Consider the following 26,828-nt stretch of genomic DNA (forward strand, 5'->3'; position numbering starts at 1 on the left):
GACCTGACAAAATATTGAAAAAAGAGAACCTAGGGTTGTTAAGTTTAAGTAGATGATGGTTCTGAATGGGTAACAGGTTCGAGTGAACGCACTTTGAGAACGAATATCTAACGTTGGTCAGAAACTTATTAAGTTAATAGTATCAAGCTACACCCAACCCATATAAAAAGGAAATCCTGTTCTGTTTGACTTAAGCTCATGGTTACTTCACAACAACCCTGAGAACTATGATCTACGTTACGCAAATAAATAGATGAACTTTTTTTGTGATAAATAAGCACTTTAATTTTTCTCGACATTTATATTAGATATAGTTTATATTTACTTATATTTACAGCCAAATGGTCTAATTTAACAAATAATAATCCACACAAATTTCAAATAGAAAAAAAAACAACGCTTTTAGATATATAAACATTTATTTATCTATTCAAAACATATATGTTATCTATTTAATTTTCATACAGGAATCAATTTTCATTGTTTTAATTATATTACAGCAATCATTCTGGTGATTTTATTATACATGTATACACATGCTCAAATTATTATTCCTGCTATTATAATTGTAACTAATGTTTTATTTTTACATTGGGCCAATCGCTACACAAAACAATTTGAATAACTTTGCTTTAACTTGGCAAAGTGAATTTTATAACCAACGAAACTTTCCAATTGATTTACTATGTCACGTTTTGGTTGCCTGATCATCGAAAATAGTCTTTATTTTTCCCGGTCACAACACATTTTCGATTAGTACTTTATTATCACTATTTCCTTTTGTGCAAACGAAGGATTTTGATATGCAGTTACATTTAAGTTGAAAATGTTCCCGAAAAAAGATATGTCATATCAAAGTCATATATACTTTATATATCAGAAGTTTTGCAACTTTGATATATTTTTTGTCCAAACATATATTTTAAGATTCTCCGATGATCTCAAAATAAAATAATCAAATATTTCCGCTATTCGTATATTATATTTTTTATTTAACTGCCTTTTGAACTATTTATTATATTCGCATTCTTAAAAATAGTTCAAACAAGGTCCAAAAATTACTATTTAATATGCAAACATCAAAACATGTTCACCGTGTACTATAGACTTGTATAAAAAAGTAAAGTATTCCCTATATCAACCAGTATACCACATCAGTATAACACATGTGATTAATCACAAAATGCTGTTATGTTGAGCAAAGTCATACTTATACTTTCTACTTTGTAAGCAATATAACCAATATAGTCAAATTTTTGTACATGTTTTGTGCTAACATGATATCATGTTATGCATTGAACAGAAGGCGTTCGATAGACAGTTGACATGCAATTGCATGCACAAGGCAAAATGTGTTGCATATGTCATGATTGTAAATGTAATTTGTACCAAACGTTCAACACAAAATAAGCCTGTATTGTCAACATGAGCATTGAGCTTCCTGGCAAATATGGAGCACCGTTTGGCGACAGGCATCGATTGTAAATGAAACCATCTTCCTCCCGGCACACGTACTGTGGGTCACAACAATCATCTTTGTCAGTACATACACCCCAAAACGGAGCACAACAAGTATAATAGTCCCCACATGTAAGTCCGTCCTCGCACTGATAGCTGAAGAAACACGGATAGTGCATTGGAGAACTTGCACAACGAGGGTTAGTTCCTTCGTGTAACTTCACACAACGAGAACTGCAGCACTGAGAGTCCGAATCACAATTCTCATTTGACCATTTACATCGCAGACCATCTGAAAGAAGGTATGAAATATGCGAATCAAGCAATAATTAACATTTTTAGTTCGATAAATGACTGATTTTGCGGTATTTATCACAATATTCTACTGCGTTACTAACTAACATGTATACCTTTTAATTCATTTTTAAAAAAAATTGTGAACATTAGCATGAATCTGGTCGCTTGCTGCTTTAAAGGTAAAATGTAAGATAGTTTAAAGCATTTTTTACACGATTCTCTTTATAGTTGAGGATATAAACCTCAAACAATTTAAAGATCCTGTAAGTTTTATTCAAGGTTGTAACCACACTTAAGTGAAATATATATATATATATATATATATATATATATATATATATATATATATATATATATATATATATATATATATAATTATGCTTCTAAAACGATTTTCAAACATCGAAGAATATGTAAAATATGTTTTGCAAATATATGTGCACATTATATGTTATCATTAAAATATATGCATTCATTTCTTATTGAAACATTTGACTTAGACTTAATACAAAATACATTTCTTATTACCTCCCTTTATTAAAATGAAATATAAATTCGGTAATATCTTTACAAATAATTTTTCGGAACTTAAAATATTGATAAATCTTCATTTGAGCATTATATTTATGATATAAAACTATAAAAAAAAACTGAGTAACAGGATCTTTAACTCACAATGCGTAACATGTCATTTGGTCACTGTATTTTATTAAAAAACTTCTTTAAGGATATATCTTCATTCATTTTAGATTATTCGGATAAAATTGTTTATGCATTCTACTGCAAAAAATTGTTAGAATCTTAAGATAGAATACTCGTACATCTTCCAAAATGCTAGCATAAAAAAGCGAATGCCGCATGTTAAATGGATACAATCCTACTTAAAATAGCAGCTTAATATTTTGTTCCGGAATATCTTATTCTGTTTATTTACAATATTCATGTTTGTTAAATAGCAGAGAATTATATAATATTAAGGTATCAAGATATTAAGTCTCAATAAGTAATATTTCCAGAATGAAAACTGAACAAAGGCAAAAATCTTACCTGCTATATTTAGAGAAAACATTATAAGTATGATTATACAGCTGTAAGATTTTTGTCTGGTAAGCATCATGTACAGAACGCGTCACGTAAACTCCATTCTCAGCAAATTATGCTCACCGTTCTGAAATAAAAAAATATTCCACATAGTTATAATTGTCTTTTAGCTCCAAATGATTGTTATATCTCTTCATTAAATCTGAAGTGCTCGCTTAAATAAGGCCGCTAAAATCACACAAGTTCTGTAATTATTTCGCTATTCAATAAAAACGTAAAAGTGTTGAAAAAGATCAAATGAAACTTGTTTCAGGTATATTGTTTCAAACATGTTGTCATGCAAACATATTTTTTTCTGCTCGTATCGTATAGCTTATCATAAGAACATATCTATGGATAGATTCATTGTACTATAATCTTTTTGGAATAATTTTTTTTAAGATCCTATTTTCAAACACAAAAAATAACTGAAAATATGAACGCACAATCAAATTGTTGTTCTTGTGATGTGTATTCCATATTAGTCATATACCAAATAAGGTGACAACTAACATCTATCTACGTAAGTGTTATTTGAAGCTATAGCTAAATCATCCAGTTGTATATTTTTAGCTTCATGTACAGACTTTCTCGATAGATATCAGACGTTATAATTTTATATTTAGGAAAGTCAAAATAAGACCGATCAATATATAAGTCGTAAGATATATTTAAAAAACAGTGTATTCTTTTAAGTCTCTCTTACAATATAGTTTTGTAATAAGAAAAGCGTGTTTCCTTATGTTGCATTTTGTTATCATATACGATGTACAAGTACAACTTTTTGCTGTACACGTGTTGATAATAAGACTAATTTTAAATAGAAAGTAACTAAATAAACGATTTAAAACAACGAAATCCACATCCTGCTAAAATCAGTCTTTCATTTACAATTGCAAATTATTTACATAATGTCATATATGTAAAACAATGATATTTTCTTTACGGAAGTAAAGACATTCTCGTCTTACTTTTACAATCTGTTTGTGGGAATTTTCAACATGAAATAAACCAAGACACTCCTTCGAGTTTATCAGAAATTATATGCATTAAGTATGAAATGCTTATGTTTAAAGTTAAACCTTTACGAACGTCTAGGCTTCATATAAACAAATTAAAAGGTAATAAAGGAATGAGTTTTTTTACAGATGAAACACCTGATGTGTTCCTTTTACATTTCTTAATTATTTTAGACAATTCAGTAGATTCGGGAAAAAAAGAAACTATGACTTTCCATTCAAATGATATTTAAAGACAAAACAAACACCTTTTAACATAACCTTGCCAAATGTTAGCTATGTTTTGTCGTAAAAGGTTGCGCAATGAACTGTGTGTAAACGTTAACATTCTAAAGTGCAATTGTTTTAATGTATTGATCAAACATTGTGGTGGTCTAAGTAAACAAAGGTTATTCCATTTAGTTAATCTACTTTTGCTTATCCATTTATCTCATTATGTTTATATTTTCACACCTATTCTAGTTGAACAAATCTTTGATTATTGTAAACAAATTTACTTATATTAAAGCTCAAATTGGATTGGGACATGGAATATTACTGAAGCTGTCCGATATATATAACAAAATAAACGTATATCCTGTATGTATGTATTTGATAGTATTTACAGAAATCTCTTATGACTCGTGTTATTTTTGTTATTAGAGGTATCCGTTAAGAGGAGGTTATTTCACCAAAAGTGTTTCATTTTCTGTTTGTTTTATGATAATGTAAACATATTCTTAGAGCATTAACAGTGTAATTCAGCTACGTGATATCATACTTTATGCTTTTACTTTTTTGCTGATGGCATGGTTATTTTTATGTTTCACAAGAACTGATTAAAAAAAGTCTAAATCTTCTTTATTTTATTGTAAAAACTGGAGTCTCAATGATGATACTGATAAAACTAAGGGATTGGTTTGAAGTAAACATAAGTGTGTTCTAATTAAGAACTTAAGTAGCGGCCGATATTGCTTGTCTATGTGAATTGTTAGTGTCAGTGTTAGAAGAAGTAAGTGGTGCTGGCAATGTTAATTTTTATACTGTGTCTTTGATAGATGTAGAAGTTGTTTGTATTAGTAGCAGTTGTGTAAGTGCTTGCAATGTAACCTTCCAAGGTAAATACATTTCGTATTTACGAAATATTATTTCTTTACTATAAATGTTATTTCGTTTTATACGAAATGTTATTTCACTTTTACGAAATATTACACTTATAAATATGTTTTATGTTCAAACGAATAAAAAATGCAAACACTGTATTGTCCATAGTAAACAATTGAATATATCTTCTGACATAAAACAAATGTTTGAGTAGTTTCATTATATGGGGATACTTGACACGAAACGAAAAAATACTATCGACATAATTCACGGTTTTTATTACTGTATAATAATACTCAATATTCGTAACAATATGGAAGTGTGAATGACTAACGTGTGATTCAAGTGTCCTTCAATGATATTGAATTAGCATGATAACAAATTGCAAAAATATATATTTTCCAATGCGTTTAAGCGCATTATTTTACAAGTTTTGAGTCATTCTCTTAAATAGAGATAATTTTTGTATACTAGTTAATTTAATGTATTAATATATGTAATGTTTACATAGAAAAAAGTTAAAATATATGGTTTTACTAATGTACATTTCGATAGCTAGTTATCTAGAATAATATTGTAAAATCATATTATCACTCAATTCATACGCAGGTCTGATCCGTGTGTTTTAGTTATACAATTAACGTTATAAAGCATTTTTTCAAATGAAAGGCAACAAAAGGTATAGAAGTGTCAACTTTACTTACAACCACCTATCATAAGTATTTCTGATTAAGTTTTATTTTATATATATATATATATATATTTCCAACTACTTAAGACGAATGCCACTTAAAATTTCTTGTAAAATAAAACACACTTCTAAGTTCTTATTACAAATTTTATATAGTTTATTTATTGCGTAATATCCTTGAATAAGTTCAATATGTTCTAGTGTTGAAGAGTGAAGACTGCGAAAGCTGCTGGTGTGCTAGTAGAAAATGTGTCACAGCTTTTAGCTTTGATCGTCTTCTATAAACATTGTCAACAAACTGAGTCGTATTCTTGCGTTTTTATTGATTTTAAAGGATCTTTAGTTCTTAAGGAATTTTATGTTCTTGTTAAGCTTATTTGATCATAAGTACTATTACATTTCAGAACAAATGGATTGGCAGATTCCCAGATGTTGGTATTGTTTCTTTGTATATACTTAATCTTACAAAAAGCAACACAATATTCACACATATTTGACAATCTTGTTGACTTCCGCCGTTTAAGTTTTCTTTAAAAAAAAGTACAGATCTTTATTAGTTTTTATTTTCCTTTTACAAATGACTGTTAAACAAAAGCTTTCAATTATCCATTAAAATTGTCATTAATCAATTTCTCTTTCGTTTTTCCTTTTGCTCATTATTTAAAAATGTTCGCTTCTGCTTGCTTTATCTAAGAACAACTTACAGTCCTATTGTTTGTTTTAGATGATTTTCAAATCTTTCAAATGGCTTGAAAAGTTATGAAGATATTTTATAAGTTTATTGTATTATTCTAATATATAACCCATCTGAGAAATGGTACATGATAATCAAAACTCGAATTACTATATGATGTTAAATGTACTTTTTCTGTGTGTACTGCATTACATAAAACCAATAAAAATCAATTTTAATGTTGCAAGAGCAAAATGGGGAATACATTTGCTTTTAAAAACTGTTTCTATTATATAATAAATCAACAGATATTTTACAATAGAGGACAGATACTTTAACCACAAACATGTACAAAGAAACCGGCCGAATACTACATGTACTAGAAAAAATGTATTCACTCCTTTATCAGATTTCAAAATGATCTTTAAAACAACAATTTACGAAATTGCCTGATTTCTTCTTTACGATAAAGTAAATAATATATGTCACCAGCACATAACCATGCAACCCCGTTCATCCCTTCCTTTATCTTTGAAGGGGGTGTAACACAAAACTAGGCAAATTCATTACAGACACAACAATCGTCTGTTAAGTGTGAACAGGCAATACGACTGGTTCAATGACAAATCATCTGTCCTGTTAAATAATTATCGTTAATTGAAGCAATACATTAGCCAAGTCAAGAGTAGATCTGCATTGAATTTGGTAGATAAGTTTTATAAAAAGAATTCGATGATTGATCTGAATGTTTGAATGTAAATAGAGAACTTAGTTTCATGTCTAAGTGTCGATCTCATATTTATAACGGTATACACATTTTGTCCTCCATAGAATCCATTATTTTGAATAGATTGGTCAGCCAATAAAATGTGCCAATGTTATCAATTGCAATTTTCAATATAAAGTGATAAACATTACGTGAAAGTCATTCTAACATGACAATTCATATGGTAAGTTCACACTTATTGTAAATTGGACAATTGAACAAATGTCAATACTAGTTCTTTCTATATTATAACCCCCGATAATGGCATTTTAATCAGTTTATACACGTTATAAATGAAAGGCCACGTGCTAATAAATAGAATTAAAGTATATGTCATTACTTAGGAATAATATCACATTGTTAAAATGTAAATACATATATTTTGAAAGCATAAAGTTAGACATCATGCTAATGATACTCTAATCAGTATTGTACAAAATCACTATTGCTGTGTTTCTATTCATTGCAATGTTTCCAAATGGTTGATATAAACTTTTATTTTAGTCACAGAATTTCACAACTATTTATATTTCACTTTATACTTTTACAAAATAGTGTAACTTATGTTCAATTCAAGTCCAATGTGGTATGTCATTTGGCTTTCATGATTTAACAAAGCTCATATATTGTATTTAAGAAAGGAAAATTCAGAAACTGAAAGCAATGTAATATAAACGAGAATAAAAAAAATCAGCTTCCGCAATAAAGATCAAACGAGATATGTTGTGCTTGTCTTGAAACATTATACACAAAAAGAATTTATTATGTTCTGTGAATCAATAGAAAAATTAACCGCCGTTAAAGTGTCAACAAAATTTAAACTATGATAATGTTCTTTTTTATACATATTACATTTGTGTACCTTTTAATTTCCTTTAAAACACGTCAAGCATTTAGTGTTTAACATTATTTTGTAGGTGGTATTCCGATATCAAGACATCTGTCAATAATATTATTTTGAGAAACTGGACATAATGTTACAACGTCATTCTTATTAAATAGTCAATAAAAAGAACATGTAGTGTAAAATCAAACATCCGTTTGCTACTTTAATACTCGTTTATGTAAAACTAGCTTCAATATTTGAAATATAACAGGCTTAAGCCTATATATGTTGTTTAGATACTTTTTATACATCTTAATACAATTAATTAATTTTTAATTTTGTAAGACTTTGTATGATATCGTTCTAAATGAAAACAATAAATAACCATTCTTTGATAATGAAACCCCCAAAACAGTATGTTGAAATTTACATTTATACTCAGTTTGTTACAAAGAGAAAGATTTGTGCAATTAATATAGTAACCTACATGTGCATCTAAATACCAATTTAAAGTATCTATGAAATGATTCGAATGAACTTTATAATAACAGTAATAGAATTTCATAAATTATGTTAAAAAAAAAACATTGAAAATGATTTCACGTTTTTAGTAACAAAATTAAAAGTAGTTTTTATATATTACATTTGTCCATAGATCAATCTGGCTAAACAATAGCTATTATTTTAACACTTTTGGTCTGTCATTGACAATATATAACAAATGAATGCATTCATACTGCACATGTGTAAGATTAAACTTAAAATGTTTATTTATTTTTTGCTTATTTCTCGACAATTTGTTAAAACAAATTCCAGCAAATATGTTTAACATCACATTAATTTAGCATCGTTTAGTTGCAAAACGAATTGCATTGAAATGTCATTAAAGAATTTATTTGAAAGGAACATTTCTATGTTCTTCATATTAATGAAAATAAAGTTTTAACTTACGAAAATAGTTTTGTATCTTTCGCTTTTTCCACATACTAATACTCTATTTTTTATTATCCGATTTAAAACGTTAGAGTGTCTTTGAGAAAATACCATGAAACAAAATATTTAATATTTCACTCACATACTCCTTTTATACGAGCGCGAAGTATTCCTCAATTTGAAAATCCAGTATCGCGTGTTCTCTGACACAAACTTCAATAATTACCGGTAACTAGATAGTAACACCAGCTGCTGTATACACGTATCTATTATTATGTTTACAGATTTTCCAACCTATCGATAGACCCATAGAGAACACAATCCTTATCTCATTGTAGTAAACAATTTTTTTGTATTCTTTTTTAGACATTATCTTAAAACAATCTAGTCTTATTGCATTTGATTCAAAAGTAATTAAATGCTTTATATATACATGTATTTGCATGTAGCTATAAACAATATACAATGTATTCATAGGATATGAAAAAAAATCATAAACTATCGGTTTTATGCAACAAGACGCGTAGCATTTTCTTGTGAACAGTAATGTCCGGTTGCACAAACAACTGTCCACCATCTTAGCCGGGTAGGGAAAAAGCAACGAATATGTCATTCAATGGTCGCTGGTTCGACCCTTGGACGATGTGGAACTTCTCCGTGACGATTGATATCATTTATTATCGGTCATAGCCATTTGTCTCTCACCACTTGTGCTTAAGAAATATCATGTGTGATAGGTTGCGCGATATCTCAGTTGGTTAGACCACTGACTGTCACTCCTGAGGTTCCGGGTTCAAACCTGGGTAACACCCTTGGGATTTTTCAGACAAACTTTCAGTGTTTCCCACCTAACTATAGGTTTACTGGTACGGACCCAGGTAATCCTCGCATGTATCAGTGCTATACAATGGGCATGTAAAAGAACCAAGGAATCTATTTAATAAGAGCTAGGGACTTGTTCCCTGATTCCCTTGTATCTCATAGCTGTCTCTAGAGTCTGCTGAGGTAAGACCCTTCTGGAAATAAGTGCTTGCACTTTCGTAAGTTATCATTGACCGCCCGGTCTAAAAAAATCAATCATTCAAAATCTATCAATCAGTGATAAGTGGTAGGCCATTTGCGCAGAATTGACATCAGAGACACCAGATGACGTGATATGAACAAAATTGTGTTGAAATCAACGTAAACAACGGACAGATATACAAACACAGAAACAAACAAACTATTCACAAATGACAGGCCATTACGCAAAAATTGAGGTTACACTCTTTGTTCATCAACACCACTAAATAGAAAAAAACAGATATCGTGCCTGAAGTAAATTGCTAAAGAATATATTCTTTCCTCATGCTAAAATCACTTTAATTGTAAATGATTTTCACAAATCTAACGGTCTGTTTATTGAATTCAGGAAATTAAAACTGCTGATACTAATTTTTGGGATATCAAAATTCTAATTATCTGTTGCAAACAGCAGAGATGTTCGTTTAGTCACGCTCAAAATGAAGTTACACTTTTTAAAACTAATTGGCAGCGTAATTTTGTAAAATTATTTAGTATTACTAGATATCGGCGAAAGGATGTTGAAACTTTGAAAAGGAAACCAATCTGAATAATGTTTTCATTTTTAAATTTGTCAATGTTGAAACATATAGTCGTTCTTGTTCTGCACGTCCTGCTTTATATCCGGAATAATTATCTTGTGCCAAAAGTTTGAATTTATATTGTTATAAATATGCGCAATATTTTCTTTAATTAGTAAGTGTTGATTGGCATGATTTGAATAGCAAGGACATTAGAAAATGCATTATTACCATATGAAAATGTTCATATTGTGCTTCCGTTTTGATTGTTATTTTTCACGTACAATGTAGTTATGGCCCCTTCGTGATACATGCTGATCTTAAAACTACGTCTCTTTTTCGAATGTGTCGTTTTTATTTTCATTTAAGTGTCACTTACAAACAATATATTCTTAATACAATATGACATACAAGATCAACAAGGAAAGGCGGCGTTCAATGAACGCAACTCATTTTTATCATGCACATTTCTCTAAAAGATAGTTCGGGAAATTATATAAATAGCTCTTAAATTTTAAATTTCTCCCATCGAAGTTGGTCTTTGGTTTATGACCAAATACAAATTGATATTAACGGAAACAAATATATCGCACGCAAATTAACAAGAACAAATTCTGCATTGAATAAAAGTGTATTTACTTACTGCATTGTACAAATAAATCAATTGATTTGACGCTGAACTAAGCGTACTACACATATAACGATGGTAAAGCTGAAGAATAAACTAATACAAGGTGCGCGATAACCTAGCTGTATTTGCCTGTGTCCAAACCCAGATTTATGCGTTCGAGCCTTACTCAAAGCCATATTTTTCTCATATGACACAAGTACTAGAAAGTTAAATAACATTACTCAAAATGATCTTTACAATAAGCAATTGTTTCATTATCTTGCATATTACGTCAGCTATTTGCAGTGCAGAAGACAGCCCAAGTCAATGACGTAAATAAACACATGTAAAAATGCCGAGGACTAAGACTGAAAAAATCTTTGATTTAAAATGTTTAATCACATTTTACTTAGATTGATAATAGTGAGAATATTAAAACGTAAATACTCAGTTATTTCTAAATTCCATTCATTATTTATACAGGCGTATACTGAAATTCGTCGGTGGAAAATTGCTTCTATTCCTTGTGCACATCAGTTTTGAAATGCGGTTCCACACAGGCGTGACTGTTAAAATTTAAATGATGCAGATCAGTTTAATTGAGACTGCATGCCGCTAAAATCACACAAGTTCTGAAATTATTTCGATCTTCAATAAAAACGTACAAGTGCTGACAAAAAATCAAATGAAATTTGTTTCAGGTATATTGTTTCAAACATGTTGTCATGCAAACAGATTTTTTTCTGCTTGTATCGTATAGCTTATCATAAGCACATATTTATAGATAGATTCATTATACTATAACCGTTTTAGAATAATTTTTACAAAATAAAAATATTTTCAAACACGAAAAATATGAACGCACAATCAAATTGTTGTTCTTGTGATGTGTATTCCATATTTGTTACTTTAACGTCATATACCAAATATGATGACAACTTACATTTATCTACATAAGTGTCATTGGAAGCTTAATACTCCAGATGTATATTTTTAGCTTCAGGTACAGACTTTCTCGATAGATATCAGACGTTTAAATCATATATCCAAGTCAAAATAACACTAGATCAATATAAAGGTCGAAAAATATTTTAAAACAGTGAATTCTTATAAGTCACTCTTGCAATATAGTTAGACTTTTAATAAAGATACCATATTTCTTTATGTAGCATAAGTACAAGTTTTTGCTAAACGCGTGCTAATAATAAGACTAAATATAAATAGAAAGTAACTAAATGAACGGACTAAAACAACGAAATCAAGATCTCTTTAATTTACAATTGCAAATTATTTACATAATGTCATATATGTTAAACAATGTTATTTTATTTACGGAAGTAAAGACATTCAAGTCTTAGTTTTACAATCTGTATGTGGGAATTTTCAACATGAAATAAATCAACACACTCGTTCGAGTTTAACTGAAATTATATGCATTAAGTATGAAATGCTTATGTTAAAAGTTAAACCTTTTCAAACGTCTAAGGTTCATTTAAGCAAATTAAAAAGGTAATAAAGGAATGAGTATTATCCAGAGGAAACAATTTATGTGTTCCTTTTACGTTTCTTAATTATTTTAGACAATTCAGAAGATTAGAGAAGAAAACTATGACTTTCCCTTTAGATAAAATTTAAAAGCAAAACCAACGTATTTTAACATAACCTTGCCAAATGTCAGCTATATTAGGTCGTAAAATTATTCAAATGTTTGAAAAGTTATGGATCCTCGACACGACAATACTGTCAACACCATTCAATGTCTTTATTACTGTAGAAAAATACTCAATATTCGTAACAATAAGGAAATGTGACTGACTAATGTGTGATTCAAGTGTACTTCAATTATATTGAATCCTCTAGTATAACAAATTTCATAACAAATAAGAGTGTGTTTAAACAGAAAAATAGATTTTCCAATGCGTCTAAGCGCATTATTTTCGCAAATTGTGAGTCATTTTCGTAAAACGAGATAATTGTTTGTATACTAGAAATTTTAATTAAATAATAAAATAATAAATTATATAATGTGCATATAGAAAAAAAGTTCCAATAAAACATCATTTTATAACTGCATGTTTCGATAGCTAGTTATCTATGATAATAATAATATCAGTCAAATCATAAGTAGGTCTGATCCGTGTGTTTTAGTTATACAAATAACGTTTTAAAGCATTTTTCTTCAAATGAAAGGCATGAAAACGTATAGAAGGTTCAAACTTCACTTAAAACAAACTATCATATTAAGTATTTCTGAACATGTTATATTTACATCTTTTTAATCAATTCTCTTTACTAGAGATAAATGACAACAAAAAAGTTTTTGTCAACTAAAACAAACTTCTAAATTCTTACTACTACAATTTTATGTTCGTAATATCGTTAACATTGATATGTACTCGTGTTGAAGATTGCATACTGTGAAAGCCGCCGTTGTGCTTGTAGAAACTTTTGCAGTTTTTAGCTTTTATCTCCTTCCATAAACACTGTCAACAAACTGAGTCGTATTCTAGCTTTTTGTTGATTCTAATGGATCTCTTTTTTAGCGTATCTGATCATAAATACTTTAACATTTTAGAACATATATTTTCGCAGATTCCCGGAGTTGGAATTGTTGCTTTGTCTATACTTTATCTTACAAAAAGCAATACAATATTCAGACATATTTGACAATCTAGTTAGCTACCGATTTTCTATTTTTCTTTAAATAAATAAAGATCATTTTTCATTTTCCTTTTACAAATGACAGTTAAACAAAAGTTTTCAATTATCCATTAAAATTGTCATAAATCAAAGCCTCTTTCTTTTTTTCTACTGCTCATTACTTAAAAACGTACGCTTCTGCTTGTTTTATCTAAGAACAACTTACAGTCCCATTTTTTGTTTAAGATGATTTTTAAAATCTTTTAAATGGCTTAAAATGTTATAAAGATATTTAATAAGTTAATTGTATTATTCTTATATATAACTCATCTGAGAAATGGTACGTGAAAAAAATAACTCGAATTACTTTATGATGTTAAATGTACTTTTTCTGTGTGTACTGCATTACATAACCAATAAAATCAATTTTAATATTGCAAGAGCAAAATGGGGAATACATTTGCTTTTAAAAACTGTTTCTATTATATAATAAATCAACATAGATTTTACAATGGAGGACAGATATTTTCACCACAAACATGTACAAAGAAACCGGCGAATACTAGGAAAATGTATTCACTCCTTTATCAGATTTCAAAATGATCTTTAAAACAACAATTTACGAAATTTCCTGATTTGTTCTTTACGATAAAGTAATAAAATATATATGTCACCAGCACATAACCATGCAACCCTGTTCATCCCTTCCTTTATCTTCGAAGGGGGTGTAACACAAAACTAGGTAAATTCATTACAGACACAACAATCGTCTGTTAAGTGTTAACAGACAATACAACTGGTTCAATGACAAATCATCTGTCATGTTAAATAATTATCGTTAATTGAAGCAATACATTAGCCAAGACAAGAGTAGATCTGCATTGACTTTTCTCTGTCAATATCAAGCTTTGGTAGGTAAGTTTTATAAAAAGAATTCCGTGATTGATCTGAGAATGTTTGAATGTAAATAGAGAAACTGAACTTAGTTTCATGTCTAAGTATCGATATCATATCTTTAATGGTATACACATTTTGTTCTCCATAGAATCCATTATTTTGAATAGATTGGTCACCCAATAAAATGTGCCAATGTTATCAATTGCAATTTTCAATATAAAGTGATAAACATTACGTGAAAGTCATTATAACGTGACAATTCATAAGGTAATTTCACATTTATTGTAAATTGGACAATTGAAAAAATGTCAATACTAGTTCATTCTATATTATAAACCCCGATAATGGCATTTTAATCAGTTCACACACGTGTTAATTGAAAGGCCACGTGCTAATAAATAGAATGATTCTATTAAAGTCTATGTCATTACTAAGGAATTATATCACATTGTTAAAATGTAAATAAATATTTTTTGAAAGCATAACGTGAGATATCCAATGTGATATGGCATTTGGCTTTCATGATTTAACAAAGCTTCTATAATGTATTTAAGAAAGGAAAATCCAGAAACTGAAAGCAATGTAACATATACGAGAATATAAAAAAATCAGCTTCCGCAATAAAGATAGTAAGGGTTAAGTTGTGCTTGTCTTGTAACATCGACACAAAAAGAATTTATTATGTTCTGTGTATCAATAGAAAAATAAACCGCCGTAAAAGTATCAACAATTCAAACTATGATAATGTTCTTTTTTTATACATATTACCTTTAATGTCCTTTAAAACACGTCAAGCATTAAGTTTTTAACATTATTTTGTAGGTGGTAATCCGATATAAAGAAATCTGTCAATAATATTATTTTGAGAAACTGGAATAATGTTACAACGTCATTCTTATTAAATAGTCAATAAAAAGAACATGTAGTGTAAAATCAAACATCCGTTTGCCACTTTAATACTCGTTTATGTAAAACTAGCTTCAATATTTGAAATATAACAGACTTTAGCCTATATTTGTTGTTTAGATACTTTTTATATATCTTAATACAATTAATTAATTTTTAATTTTGTAAGACTTTGTATGATATCGTTCTAAATGAAAACAATAAATAACCCTTCTTTGATAATGAACCCCCAAAACATATGTTGAAATTTACATTTATACTCGAATTGTTACAGAGAAAAGGATTTGTGCAATTTATATAGTAACCTACATGTGCATCTAAATACAAATTTAAAGTATCTATGAAACGATTCGAATGAACTTTATAATAACAGTAATAGAATTTCATAAATTATGTTAAAAAAACATAGAAAATGATGTAACGTTTTTAGTAACAAAATTAAAAAAAATTTTTATATCACATTTGGCTAAACAATAGCTTTTATTTTAACACTTTTGGTCTGTCATTGACAATATATAACAAATGAATGCATTCATACTGTACATGAGTTAGATTAAAATTAAAATGCTAACTTTCTTTTGCTTATTTCTCGACAATTTGTTAAAACAAATTCCAGCAAATATGTTTAACATCACAATCATTTAGCATCGTTCAGTTGCACAACGAATTGCATTGAAATGTCATTAAAGAATTTATTTGAAAGGAACATTTCTATATTATTTATATTGATGAAAATACAGATTTAACTTACGAAAATAGTTTTGTATCTTTCGCTTTTTCCTCATACATGCCATACTAATACACAATTATTTATCATCCGATATAAAACTTTAGAGTTTCTTTGAGAAAATACCATGAAACAAAATATTCAATATTTCACTCACATACTCCTTTTATACGAGCGCGAAGTATTCCATCTGACTGAATTCAATTTGAAAATCCAGTATCGCGTGTTCTCTGACACAAACTTCAATAATTACCGGTAACTAGATAGTAACACCAGCTGCTGCATACACGTATCTATTATGTTTACAGATTGTATAACCTATCGATAGACCCATAGAGGACACACTCCTTATCTCATTGTAGTAAACAAATTGTTTGTATTCTGGTTAGACATTATATTAAAACAATCTAGTCTTATTGCATTTGATTTTAAAGTAATAAAATGCTTTACATATACATGTATTTGCATGTAGCTATAAACAACATATTCATAAGATAAGACAAAAAAACCATAAACTATCGATTTAATGCAACAAGACGCGTAGCATTATCGTTTGAACAATAATGTCCGACTGCACAAACAACGATGTGATGATTGATATCAGTCATTATCGGTCATGGTCATTTGTCTCTCACCTCTGCTTAAGAAATATCATGTGTGATTAGTGGTAGGCCATTTGCGCAGAAATTGACATCAGAGACACCGAATGACGTGACCCAAATTTCGAGATATGAACAAAATTGTGTTGAAATCAACGTAAACACCGGACAGATATACAAACAAAGAGACAAACAAACAAACTTTTCACGTATGACAGGGCATAAAGTAAATCAAAGCACAGAAGGCGCTGAATTTGTTTGGGTATCAGAATGTCAGAAGGTGAAGGTTGTGATATTATAAACCATTTCGTTTTTGTATAGTGCCACCAATGCTTTCCAGCGTTTTAATTATAGTAAATTGGCTATAAGACTAATTGCAACACTGATATTCAATGCATTGTTTATTTGACTTAAACAATTTGAAAAAATAAATGAGTTGCCTTAACTCCAGACCTTTCGCTTCCTAAGCGAGCGGGCAAACCCCTCGGCCACATTGAAGTTATATGGTAACGGCCTGAAGAAAACCATATTATTCTAAATGAGGGTTTGCAATCCTTATTGTTTCGACGCTAACTATTGTTAAACACAGATGTTAATAGTCATGGAGCTTACTATAAGCATGTATATCTATAAAGAATAAAACAATATTAGAAATCTTCGACCATTCGGGAACTATTTTGCTTGAAAATTAATGCGCCTGTCATTTGACCATCTTTACGCAGTAATCTCCCCTGAATATTTCGGCGTTAGTGTACATATAAAGGGAAGTAACCGCTTCAAAAAAGCGGACTACTTTCGGCATTTGCAATTAACAGTATCAGGGTCTGAAATTTCGCTACCATTGTTTGTTTGGTCTGACGACCCAAACAAATAAAAAGGAGGTTACACTCAGATATTCATCAACACCACTAAATAGAAAAAACAGATATCGTGCCTTATGTAAATGGCTAAAGAATATATTCTTTCCTCATGCTAAAGTCTCTTTAATTGCAAATGATTTTTTAACCGTCTGTTTATATTTGAATTCCGGAAATTAAAACTGCTGATACTAATTTTTGGGATATTAAAATTCTAATTATCTGTTGCAAACAGCAGAGATGTTCGTTTTGTCACGCTCAAAATAACGTTACACTTTTTAAAAGTAAGGGTGATTTTGTTAAATTTTCGTATTACTCGATATCGGCAAAAGGATGTTGACACTTTGAAAAGGAAACCAAGCTGAATCATGTTTACAGTTTTAAATTTGCCAATTTGGAAGCATATAGTCGTTCTTGTTCTTCACACCTTGCTCTGTATCCGTAATAACTATCTTGTGCCACAAGTTTGAATTTATATTGTCATAAATATGCGCAATATTTTCTTTAATGAGTTAGTGTTAATTGGCATGATTTGAATAGCAAGGACATCAGAAAATGCATCATTACCATATGAAAATGTTCATATTGTGCTTACGTTCTGATTGTTATTTTTCACATACAATGTAGTTATGACCCCTTCGTGATACATGCTGTTCTTAAAACTCATCTCTTTTTCGAATGTGTCGTTCTTTTTTTCATTTAAGTGTCAGTTACAAACAATATATTCTTAATAAAATATGACATACAAGATCAACAAGGAAAGGCGGCGTTCAATGAACGCAACTCATTTTTATCATGCACATTTCTCTAAAAGATAGTTCGGGAAATAATATAAATAACTCTTAAATCTTAAATTTCTCCCATTGAAGTTGGTCTTTGGTTTATGACCAAATACAAATTGATATTATCGGAAACAAATATACCGCACGCAAATTAACCAGAACAAATTCTGAATTGAATAAAAGTGTATTTACTTACTGCATTGTACAAATAAATCAATCGATTAGACGTTGAACTAAGCGTACTTCACATATTACGATGGTAAAGCTGAAGAATAAAATAATTCATGGTGCGCGATGATCTAGCTGTAAATTTGCCTGTTTCCCAACGCAGATTTATGGGTACGAGCCCTACTCAAAGCCATATTTTCCTTATATGACACAAGTACCAGTAAGTTAAATAATATTACTCAAAATGATCTTTACAATAAGCAATTGTTTCATTATCTTGCGTATTACGTCAGCTATTTGAAATGCAGAAGAGAGCCCAAGTAAAAATGCCGAGGACTTTCCACTGAATTTAGACTGAAAAAAATCTTTGATTTAAAATGTTTAATCACATTTCACTTAGATTGATAATAGTGAGAATATTTAAACGTTATTTCTGAATTCCATTCATTATTTATACAGGCGTATATGGAAAATTGCTTCTATTCCTAGTGCACATCAATTTTGCAATGCGGTTCCGCTCAGGCGTGACTGTTAAAATAAAAATGATGCAGATCGGTTTAATTGAGACTGCAGGCCGCTAAAATCACACAAAATCTGAAAATATTTCGATCTTCAATAAAAACGTACAAGTGTTGAAAAAATCAAATGAAATTTGTTTCAGGTATATTGTTTCAAACATGTTGTCATGCCAACAGATTTTTTCTGCTTGTATCGTAATAAATTTTACAAAATACTATTTTCAAACACGAAAAATAAGTAAGAATATGAACACACAATCAAATTGTTGTGCTTGTGATGTGTATGCCATATTAGTAACTTTAACGTCATATACCAAATATGGTGACAACTAACATCTATCTACGTAAGTGTCATTTGGAGCTTAATAATCCAGTTGTATATTTTTAGCTTCAGGTACAGACTTTCTCGATAGATACCAGACGTTTAAATTCTTTTATATCTAGGATAGTCAAAATAGGACTAGATCAATATAAAGTTCGTAAAATATATTAAAACAGTGAATTCTTATAAGTCACTCTTGCAATATAGTTAGACTTTTATTAAAGACATCATATTTCTTTATATAGCATATTGTTATCTTAAACAATATAAAGTTTCTGCTATACGCGTTCTAATAATTAGACTAATTTTAAATAGAAAGTAATTAAATGAACGGACTAAAACAATGAAATCAACATCCTGCTTAAATCAGTCTTTACTTTACAATTGCAAATTATTTACATAATGTCAGTATATTGTTGCCAAAGCAAAAAGGAATATTTTACTATTACACTGGATGAGAACAAAAATGACTCAACCTCTTTATGGAAAACTGTTAAAAATCTTGGTTTGCCTTCCAAGAAGGGTTCATCTTCAACCAGTTCAAATATTTGTTTAAATATTGATGATAATGTGTGTTTTGAAAAGAAACTTATTGCTGAATCATTTAACAAATTTTATACAACAGTTGCATGTAAACTTGTTGAAAAGTTGCCAGAAAGTATGCATAAATTTGGTACGAATTTTGTTAATACTTTTTATGCAAACAAGGGTGTTTTTGCAAACAGTTTTTCTTTTTCCATTGTTTCTGAAAGTAAAGTTCTTAAATACTTAACTTCATTAGGTGTCAAAAAAGCTACTGGCTTAGATGGTATACCCTCACGTTTTATCAGAGATGGATCCCCAGTTATTGCTAGTCCATTAGCTCATATCATAAACTTATTCCTTATCCAAGGGTCAAGTCCCTGATGATCTTAAATCTGCAAGAGTTGTCCCCCTCTATAAAAAGAACGACAAATTGTCTGTTGGTAATTACCGGCCTGTGTCCATTTTTAAAATGTTGTATCTAAAATCCTTGAAAAGGTGGTTTATGACCAGGTTGAAGCTTATTTTAAGGATAAAGATCTGCTGTATAAATTTCAATCAGGTTTCAGAGGTAGCTTCTCTACTGATACTTGTCTGATTCACCTTACAGACTTTATCAGGTATGAAATGATAAAGGTAATGTTGTTGGTATGGTGCTGCCTGGATTTGCAGAAAGCGTTTGACACAGTCGACCATTCCATTCTTTTAATGAAACTGCAAGCATCAGGTCTTAGTATTGACGTCCTTAAATTGGTTCAAATCATATTTATCAGATAGACAGTAGCTTGTAGATGTCTCTGGTACTTATTCTTCCAATTCAAAAATAACATGTGGTGTTTTTCCTCAGGGCTCAATCCTTGGACCCCTTCTCTTTTTAATTTATGTAAAATGATATGTCAGCTGTGGTCAAAAATAAATTGCTTTTGTATGCTGATGAGTTGGTAATCCTTGTATCTGGTAAAAGTTTATCTGTTGTTGAAAAGGCATTGACAGATGATATGGAATTGGTCAGCCAATGTTAGTGGGACAATAAGTTTGTCATTGCACTTGGGTAAAACCGAGTCAATTTTATTTGGGTCCAGGAAAAGCTTAGGTCACAATTCTAACCTGTTCTGGTAAAAAACATCCATATAATCAACCTTCACAATTATCAAGTATCTTGGGATTACTATAGACCAAAATCTGTCATTTTGCGCCATGGGCCGAGTCTGTTCTTAAGAAGGCCAAATCTCTACCGGTTAAAATTTCTTTACCGCAAGAAAGAGTTTCTTACTCAGCATACCAAGAAACTTCTGGTTATGTCTCTTATTCAGTGTCACTATGATTACGCATGCTCTGTTTGGTATAAATAAGCTTGACACAGTCTTTAAAAAATAAGTTAACACACTTGTCGGAAATATAATAATGAGATTTGTACTTGACTTGGACTCCCGAGCCCACATTGACCCATCCCACTTTAAGTCCCTTAACTGGTTACCGGTCCACAAAAGAGTTGAACAGATAATGTTGTGTCATGTTTTTTAAGATGTAAAAATGGCCTATCTCCGGATAACATGTCTGAACAACTTTATTTCACAAGATTCCATCATAATTATAGTACAAGACTTAGTCAAAAGGGTGGATATTGTCTACCTAAGGTCAAAGGCCAGGGTTCTAAATCCTTTGCTTTCTCTGGTATTATGGAATGATTTACCTGTAAAGTTAACGGAGATCAACAGGTTACAAAGTTTTAAGGTTGCCATAAAAAGTCATCTTATGAACAGTATTTAAAAATTGTTTAAACATGTTTTTACCTATTTCGGCTCAGGATTTTAAATTGTCTGCTATTTATCTTATTAAAATTTTAGTAATGTGTTTTAAATCCTAGCTGTAAACAGGAGTATCATTAACTCAAGATTTGACTGTGATATACATTTTTATGATTTATTAGTTTTTTTTAAACATGATTATATTTAGGTTTGCCTCTCTATGTCATGCCGCCAATACAAAGGACCACAATGGAAATAAGAGCTTTTTTGCCCTTTTTTGTGTTATCCTTGGTTTTGGTGAGCATGTCGTAGTTTTACTCGTATGTGATATAGTATTTAATAATGCTCATTATTTTATCCTATGTTATATTGTCAACTATGTATATGCTTCCTTTGCCGAAATAAATCTATCTATCTATGTCATATATGTTAAACAATGTTATTTTCTTTACGTAAGTAAAGACATTCATGTATTAGTTTTACAATCTGTATGTGGGAATTTTCAAGAAATTATATGCATTAAGTATGAAATGCTAATGTTTAAAGTAAAACCTTTGCAAACGTCTTAGCTTCATTTAAACTAATGAAAAAGGCAATAGAGGAATGAGCATTATTAATGTGTTCCTTTTACGTTTCTTAATTATTTTAGACAATTCAGTAGATAAGAGAATAAAAGAAACTATGACTTTCCCTTGAAATAAAATTTAAAGACAAAACAAACACCTTTTAACATAACCTTGCCAAATGTCAGCTATGTTAGGTCGTAAAAAGGTTGCGCAATGAACTGTATGTAAACGTTAACTCTCTAAAGTGCAATTGTTTTAATGTATTGACTAAACATTGTGGTGGTCCAAGTAAACAAATGTTAATCCATTTAGTTTATCTACATTTTTGATGCATTTATCTCATTATGTCTATATTTTCACAGCAATTCTAGTTGAAAAAATCATTGATTTTTGTGAACAAATATTCTGATGCTCAAATGGCTCTTTGGACACGAAATCTATTGAAGGTATATAACAAAACCAATTTATATTGTTTTTTTGTTTTTTTTATTATTTTTAAAAGGCTTTTGATAATATTTACAGAAATGTCTTATGGCTTCAGTCATGATTGGTATTAGAGGTCTCCGCTATGAGGAGGTTATTTCACCGATAGCTTAGTGTTTTATTTTCTGTTTGTTTAATGATAATGTTAAGTTATTCATAGAGCATTTACAGTGGAATTCAGTTGTTTTTTTTTCTTTTTTGCTAACGACATGGTTATTTTTATGATTCACCAGAACTGATTACAAACATCTAAATCTTCTTTATATATATCGTTAAAAACTGGAATTTCAATGATAATATTGAGGAAACTAAAGGATTTGTTTGAAATAAATTTACGTGTGTTTTAATTAAGCACTTTTGTAGTGGCCAGTATTGTTTGTCTATGTGAAATAGTAGTGTTAGTGTTAGAAGAAGTAAATGGTGCTGTTAATGTTAGTTGTTAATACTGTATCTATGAAAGATGAAGAAGTTATTTGTATTAGTTGCAGTTGAGTAGGTGATGACAATTTAATCTTCCAATATTAATATATTTCGTATTTACTTTTTCTTTATCATAAATGCTATTTGGTTTATACGTTTTTTATGAAATCTTTTTAAGTTTTAACGAAATATTATTTGTTTTTTATGAAATGTGATTTTTTAAGCGGATAAAAAATGTACCACATGTTTTCACTAAAGAGAGACCCTGTTGTCCAAATATAGCATCTGAATATATCCTCTGACATAAAACAAATGTTTAAATAGTTTCATTATATGTGACAATACTATCGACATCATTCACTGTCTTTATCACTGCAGAAAAATACTCAATATTCGTAACAATAAGAAAGTGTGACTGACCAACGTGTGATTCAAGCGTACTTCAATGATATTGATTCCCCTAGTATAACAAATTACATAACAAATACGAGTGTGTTTAAACAGAAAAATAGATTTTCCGATGCGTTGAAGCGCATGATTGTCGCTTCTCGTAAATTGAGATAATTGCTTGTATACTAGTATTTGAATTAAATCATATATGTAATGTTTACATAGAAAAAAGTTCTAATAAATACTATTATATAACTGTTTCGATAGCTAGTTATCTATGATATTATTGTAAAAATCATAATATCAGTAATTCATTTGGTCCTGATCCGGGTGTGTTTTTAGTTATACAATTAACGTTGTATAGCACTTTTTTTTCAAATGAAAAACATGAAAACGTATAGAAGGTTTCAAACTTTACCTAAGGGATTTTTATTTATTTCTATTTTATCGCCACATCAGCATTGTTTGTGCCGTGTGGAGGCTGTAAAAAGTCGCCCCGTACATTCAGTCAGAGATATCCGATCCTTAAAAATCGTTCAGCACGACATTATTGTTGTGCTTGTGGTAATTAAGTCTTTTTTTTTATTTCCAATTACTAAAGAAAAATGCCAGTTAAAAAGTTTTGTAAAATGAAACAAACTTCTAAGTTCTTACTACAGCAATTTGTATACACATTATATCCTTGAATAACAATAATTAAGTTTAATACGTAATTGTGTTGAAGATTGAATACTGTGAAAGCCGCCGGTGTAGTTGTAGGAAATGTAACAGCTTTTAGCTTTTATCGTCTTCCATAACACTGTCAACAAACCGAGTCGTATTTATGTCTTTTTATTAATTTTAAAGGATCTTTAGTTCTTTAGGAATGTTACGTTCTTTTTTTTAGCGTATCTGATCGAAATTACTATTACATTTTAGAACAAATATTATTGCAGATTCCCGTAGTTGGAATTGTTTCTTTGTCTATAATAAATCTGACAAAAAGCAGTACAATATTCAGACATATTTGTTTGACAATCTTGTTTGCCACCCCTTTCTATTTTTCTTTAAATAAAGAAAGATCTATACCATTTTTAACTTTCCTCTTAAAATTGACAGTTAAACAGAAGTGTTCAAAATCCATTACAAAATTGTCATTTATCAAAGTCTCTTTCGTTTTTGTTTCTCATTGCTTAAAAAATGGTACGCTTCCGTTTGTTTTTTATCTGAGAACAACAGTCACATTTTTTGCTTAAGATTAATTTTCAAGTCTTTCAAATGGCTTTCAAATGTTATGAAGATTCTTCATAAGTTTATTGCCTATTTCTAAAATATAACCCATCTTAGAATGGTATATGAAATAACAACGCGATTTAATATATGATGTTAAATGAACTTTTTCTGTGTGTTATGAAATTACATAAAACCAATTGAAATTCAATTTTTAATGTTGCAAAATTAGTTTGCTTTTAAAAACTGTTTCATTCGATAGTAAAATCAATAGATATTTTACTAAAAAGAATAGATACTTTGACCACATAAAAAGAAACCGACCGAAAGCTAGAAAAAAAATCTATTCACCCCTTTTCCAGATTCCAAAATGATTTTTGAAACAACAATTTACAAAAAAAAAGTTATCTCTTTTCACAATTAACTGTTCATTATTTAGCCGTGCAAGCCTGTAATCTCCCCCTTAATCTTTGAAAGAGCAGTAACATTCTAAACCAGGCCAATTCATTACAGACATACAGCGTCTGTTAAGGTAAACAGACAATACGACTGGTTCAATGACAAATCATCTGTCCTGTGAAATAATTATCGTTAATTGAAGCAATACATTAGCCAAGTCAAGAGCAGATCTATATTGACCTTTCTCTGTCAATGTCTAGCTTTAGTAGGTAAGTTTTTAAAAAATCTTTTATAATTGATAGGAATGTTTGAATATAAAACCCGAGAAAAAAAAACTCAGTTTTTTTATGTCTTTAAATGTCAACAAACATAGAAAAATTTTTAAAAGGGATACTTTTTTTGGGTTTTCCATGCATTTCCTAATTTTTTAATAGGTTCTAGTCAATAAAACGGCCAATCTTATCAATTGCAATTTTCAATATCAGTTGATGATATTATGTGAAAGTCATTATAACACGATAATACGTGTGATAAGTGCACAATTATTGTGAATTGGACAATTGAACAAATGTCAATACTAGTTCTTCCTATGTTTTAAGTTCGATAATGATATTATAATCAGTTCACACACGTGCAAATGGAAAGGTCACGTGTCACTTAAGTATATGTCATTACCTAGGAATAATATCACATTGTTATCAATGTAAATAAATATAACATGATATATAATATGAAAGCATAACCTTTGAGATCATGTTAATGATATCCAGTATTGTACAAAATTGCTGTGTTTTCTATACATTGCAATTTGTTCAAGCTTTATTAAAGTCACAGATTTTCACAAATATTAATTTTTTACTACATACTTTTAAAATTACAAAATATTTTAAATTATGTTCAATACAAGTCCAGTTCCTGATAGCATTTGGCGTTCATGATTTAATAAAGCTTCTGTAATGTGTTTGAGAAAGGACATTTCAGAAACTGAAAGCATTGATGAATATATTATGAAAATAAAATAAATTCAGCTTCCGTAAAAAGGTCAAACGAGATATGCTGTGCTTGTATTGAAACATTTGACACACACACACACACACACACACACGCACACGCACGCGCACGCGCACGCACACGCACACACACACACGCAATTATTTATTATGTTATGTGTATCAATAAAATAATAAACAGCCGTAAAATGTATCACCAAAACTTACAAAATACTAAGTATGATAATGGTCTTTACTTCTTAATTTCCCTTAAAACACATCAAACATTCGGTTTTAAACATTTCTTTTTTTAAATATATTTTGTAGGTAGTATTCCAATAGAAAAAAATCCGTCAATGGTAATATTTTAAGAAACTGGACATAACGTTACAACGCCAATTTTATTAAATAGTCAATTAAAATAAAATAATAATAGTGTATAGACAAACTATTTGTTAATTTAATACGCGTACATGTTAAACTAATTTCAATATTTGAAATATTACAGGCTTTAGAGAAACTGTTTTTACATATATACGTTGCTTGAATATTTTTTACATATTACTTATTACAATTAATTTTCAATTTTTGCAAGACTATGTATGAAATAGTTCTAAAGGAAAACAGTAAATAACCCTTCGTTTATAATGAAACAAAAAAAATCATG

At 29.6% G+C, this 26,828-nt stretch overlaps 1 protein-coding gene across 7 annotated transcripts in view; it reads right to left on the bottom strand.

Moving 5' to 3' along the window:
* Positions 1-402: 402 nt before the first annotated feature.
* LOC132724289 (uncharacterized) overlaps positions 403-26,828 on the bottom strand; it is a 75,003-nt gene continuing 48,577 nt past the window's right edge. For 3 of the 7 annotated variants that reach the window (XR_009624888.1, XM_060709127.1, XM_060709123.1), the window contains exons 2-3: positions 2,803-2,923; positions 403-1,750 (exon numbers count right to left, since the gene is read on the bottom strand). Coding sequence is in view for 4 of the 7 variants with exons in the window: in XM_060709127.1 (XP_060565110.1) it covers positions 1,365-1,750; positions 2,803-2,872 (456 nt within the window). In the remaining 3 variants the exon portion in view is untranslated. Of the gene's footprint in view, positions 1,751-2,802; positions 2,924-8,844; positions 9,004-16,346; positions 16,372-26,828 lie in introns of those variants that run through there. The other 4 variants (XR_009624889.1, XM_060709124.1, XM_060709122.1 and 1 more) reach the window with 4 other exon arrangements.

Source organism: Ruditapes philippinarum, unplaced genomic scaffold, assembly GCF_026571515.1.
Source record: "Ruditapes philippinarum isolate M1 unplaced genomic scaffold, ASM2657151v2 ctg2890_1_1_1_1, whole genome shotgun sequence".
Lineage (NCBI taxonomy): Eukaryota > Metazoa > Mollusca > Bivalvia > Venerida > Veneridae > Ruditapes > Ruditapes philippinarum.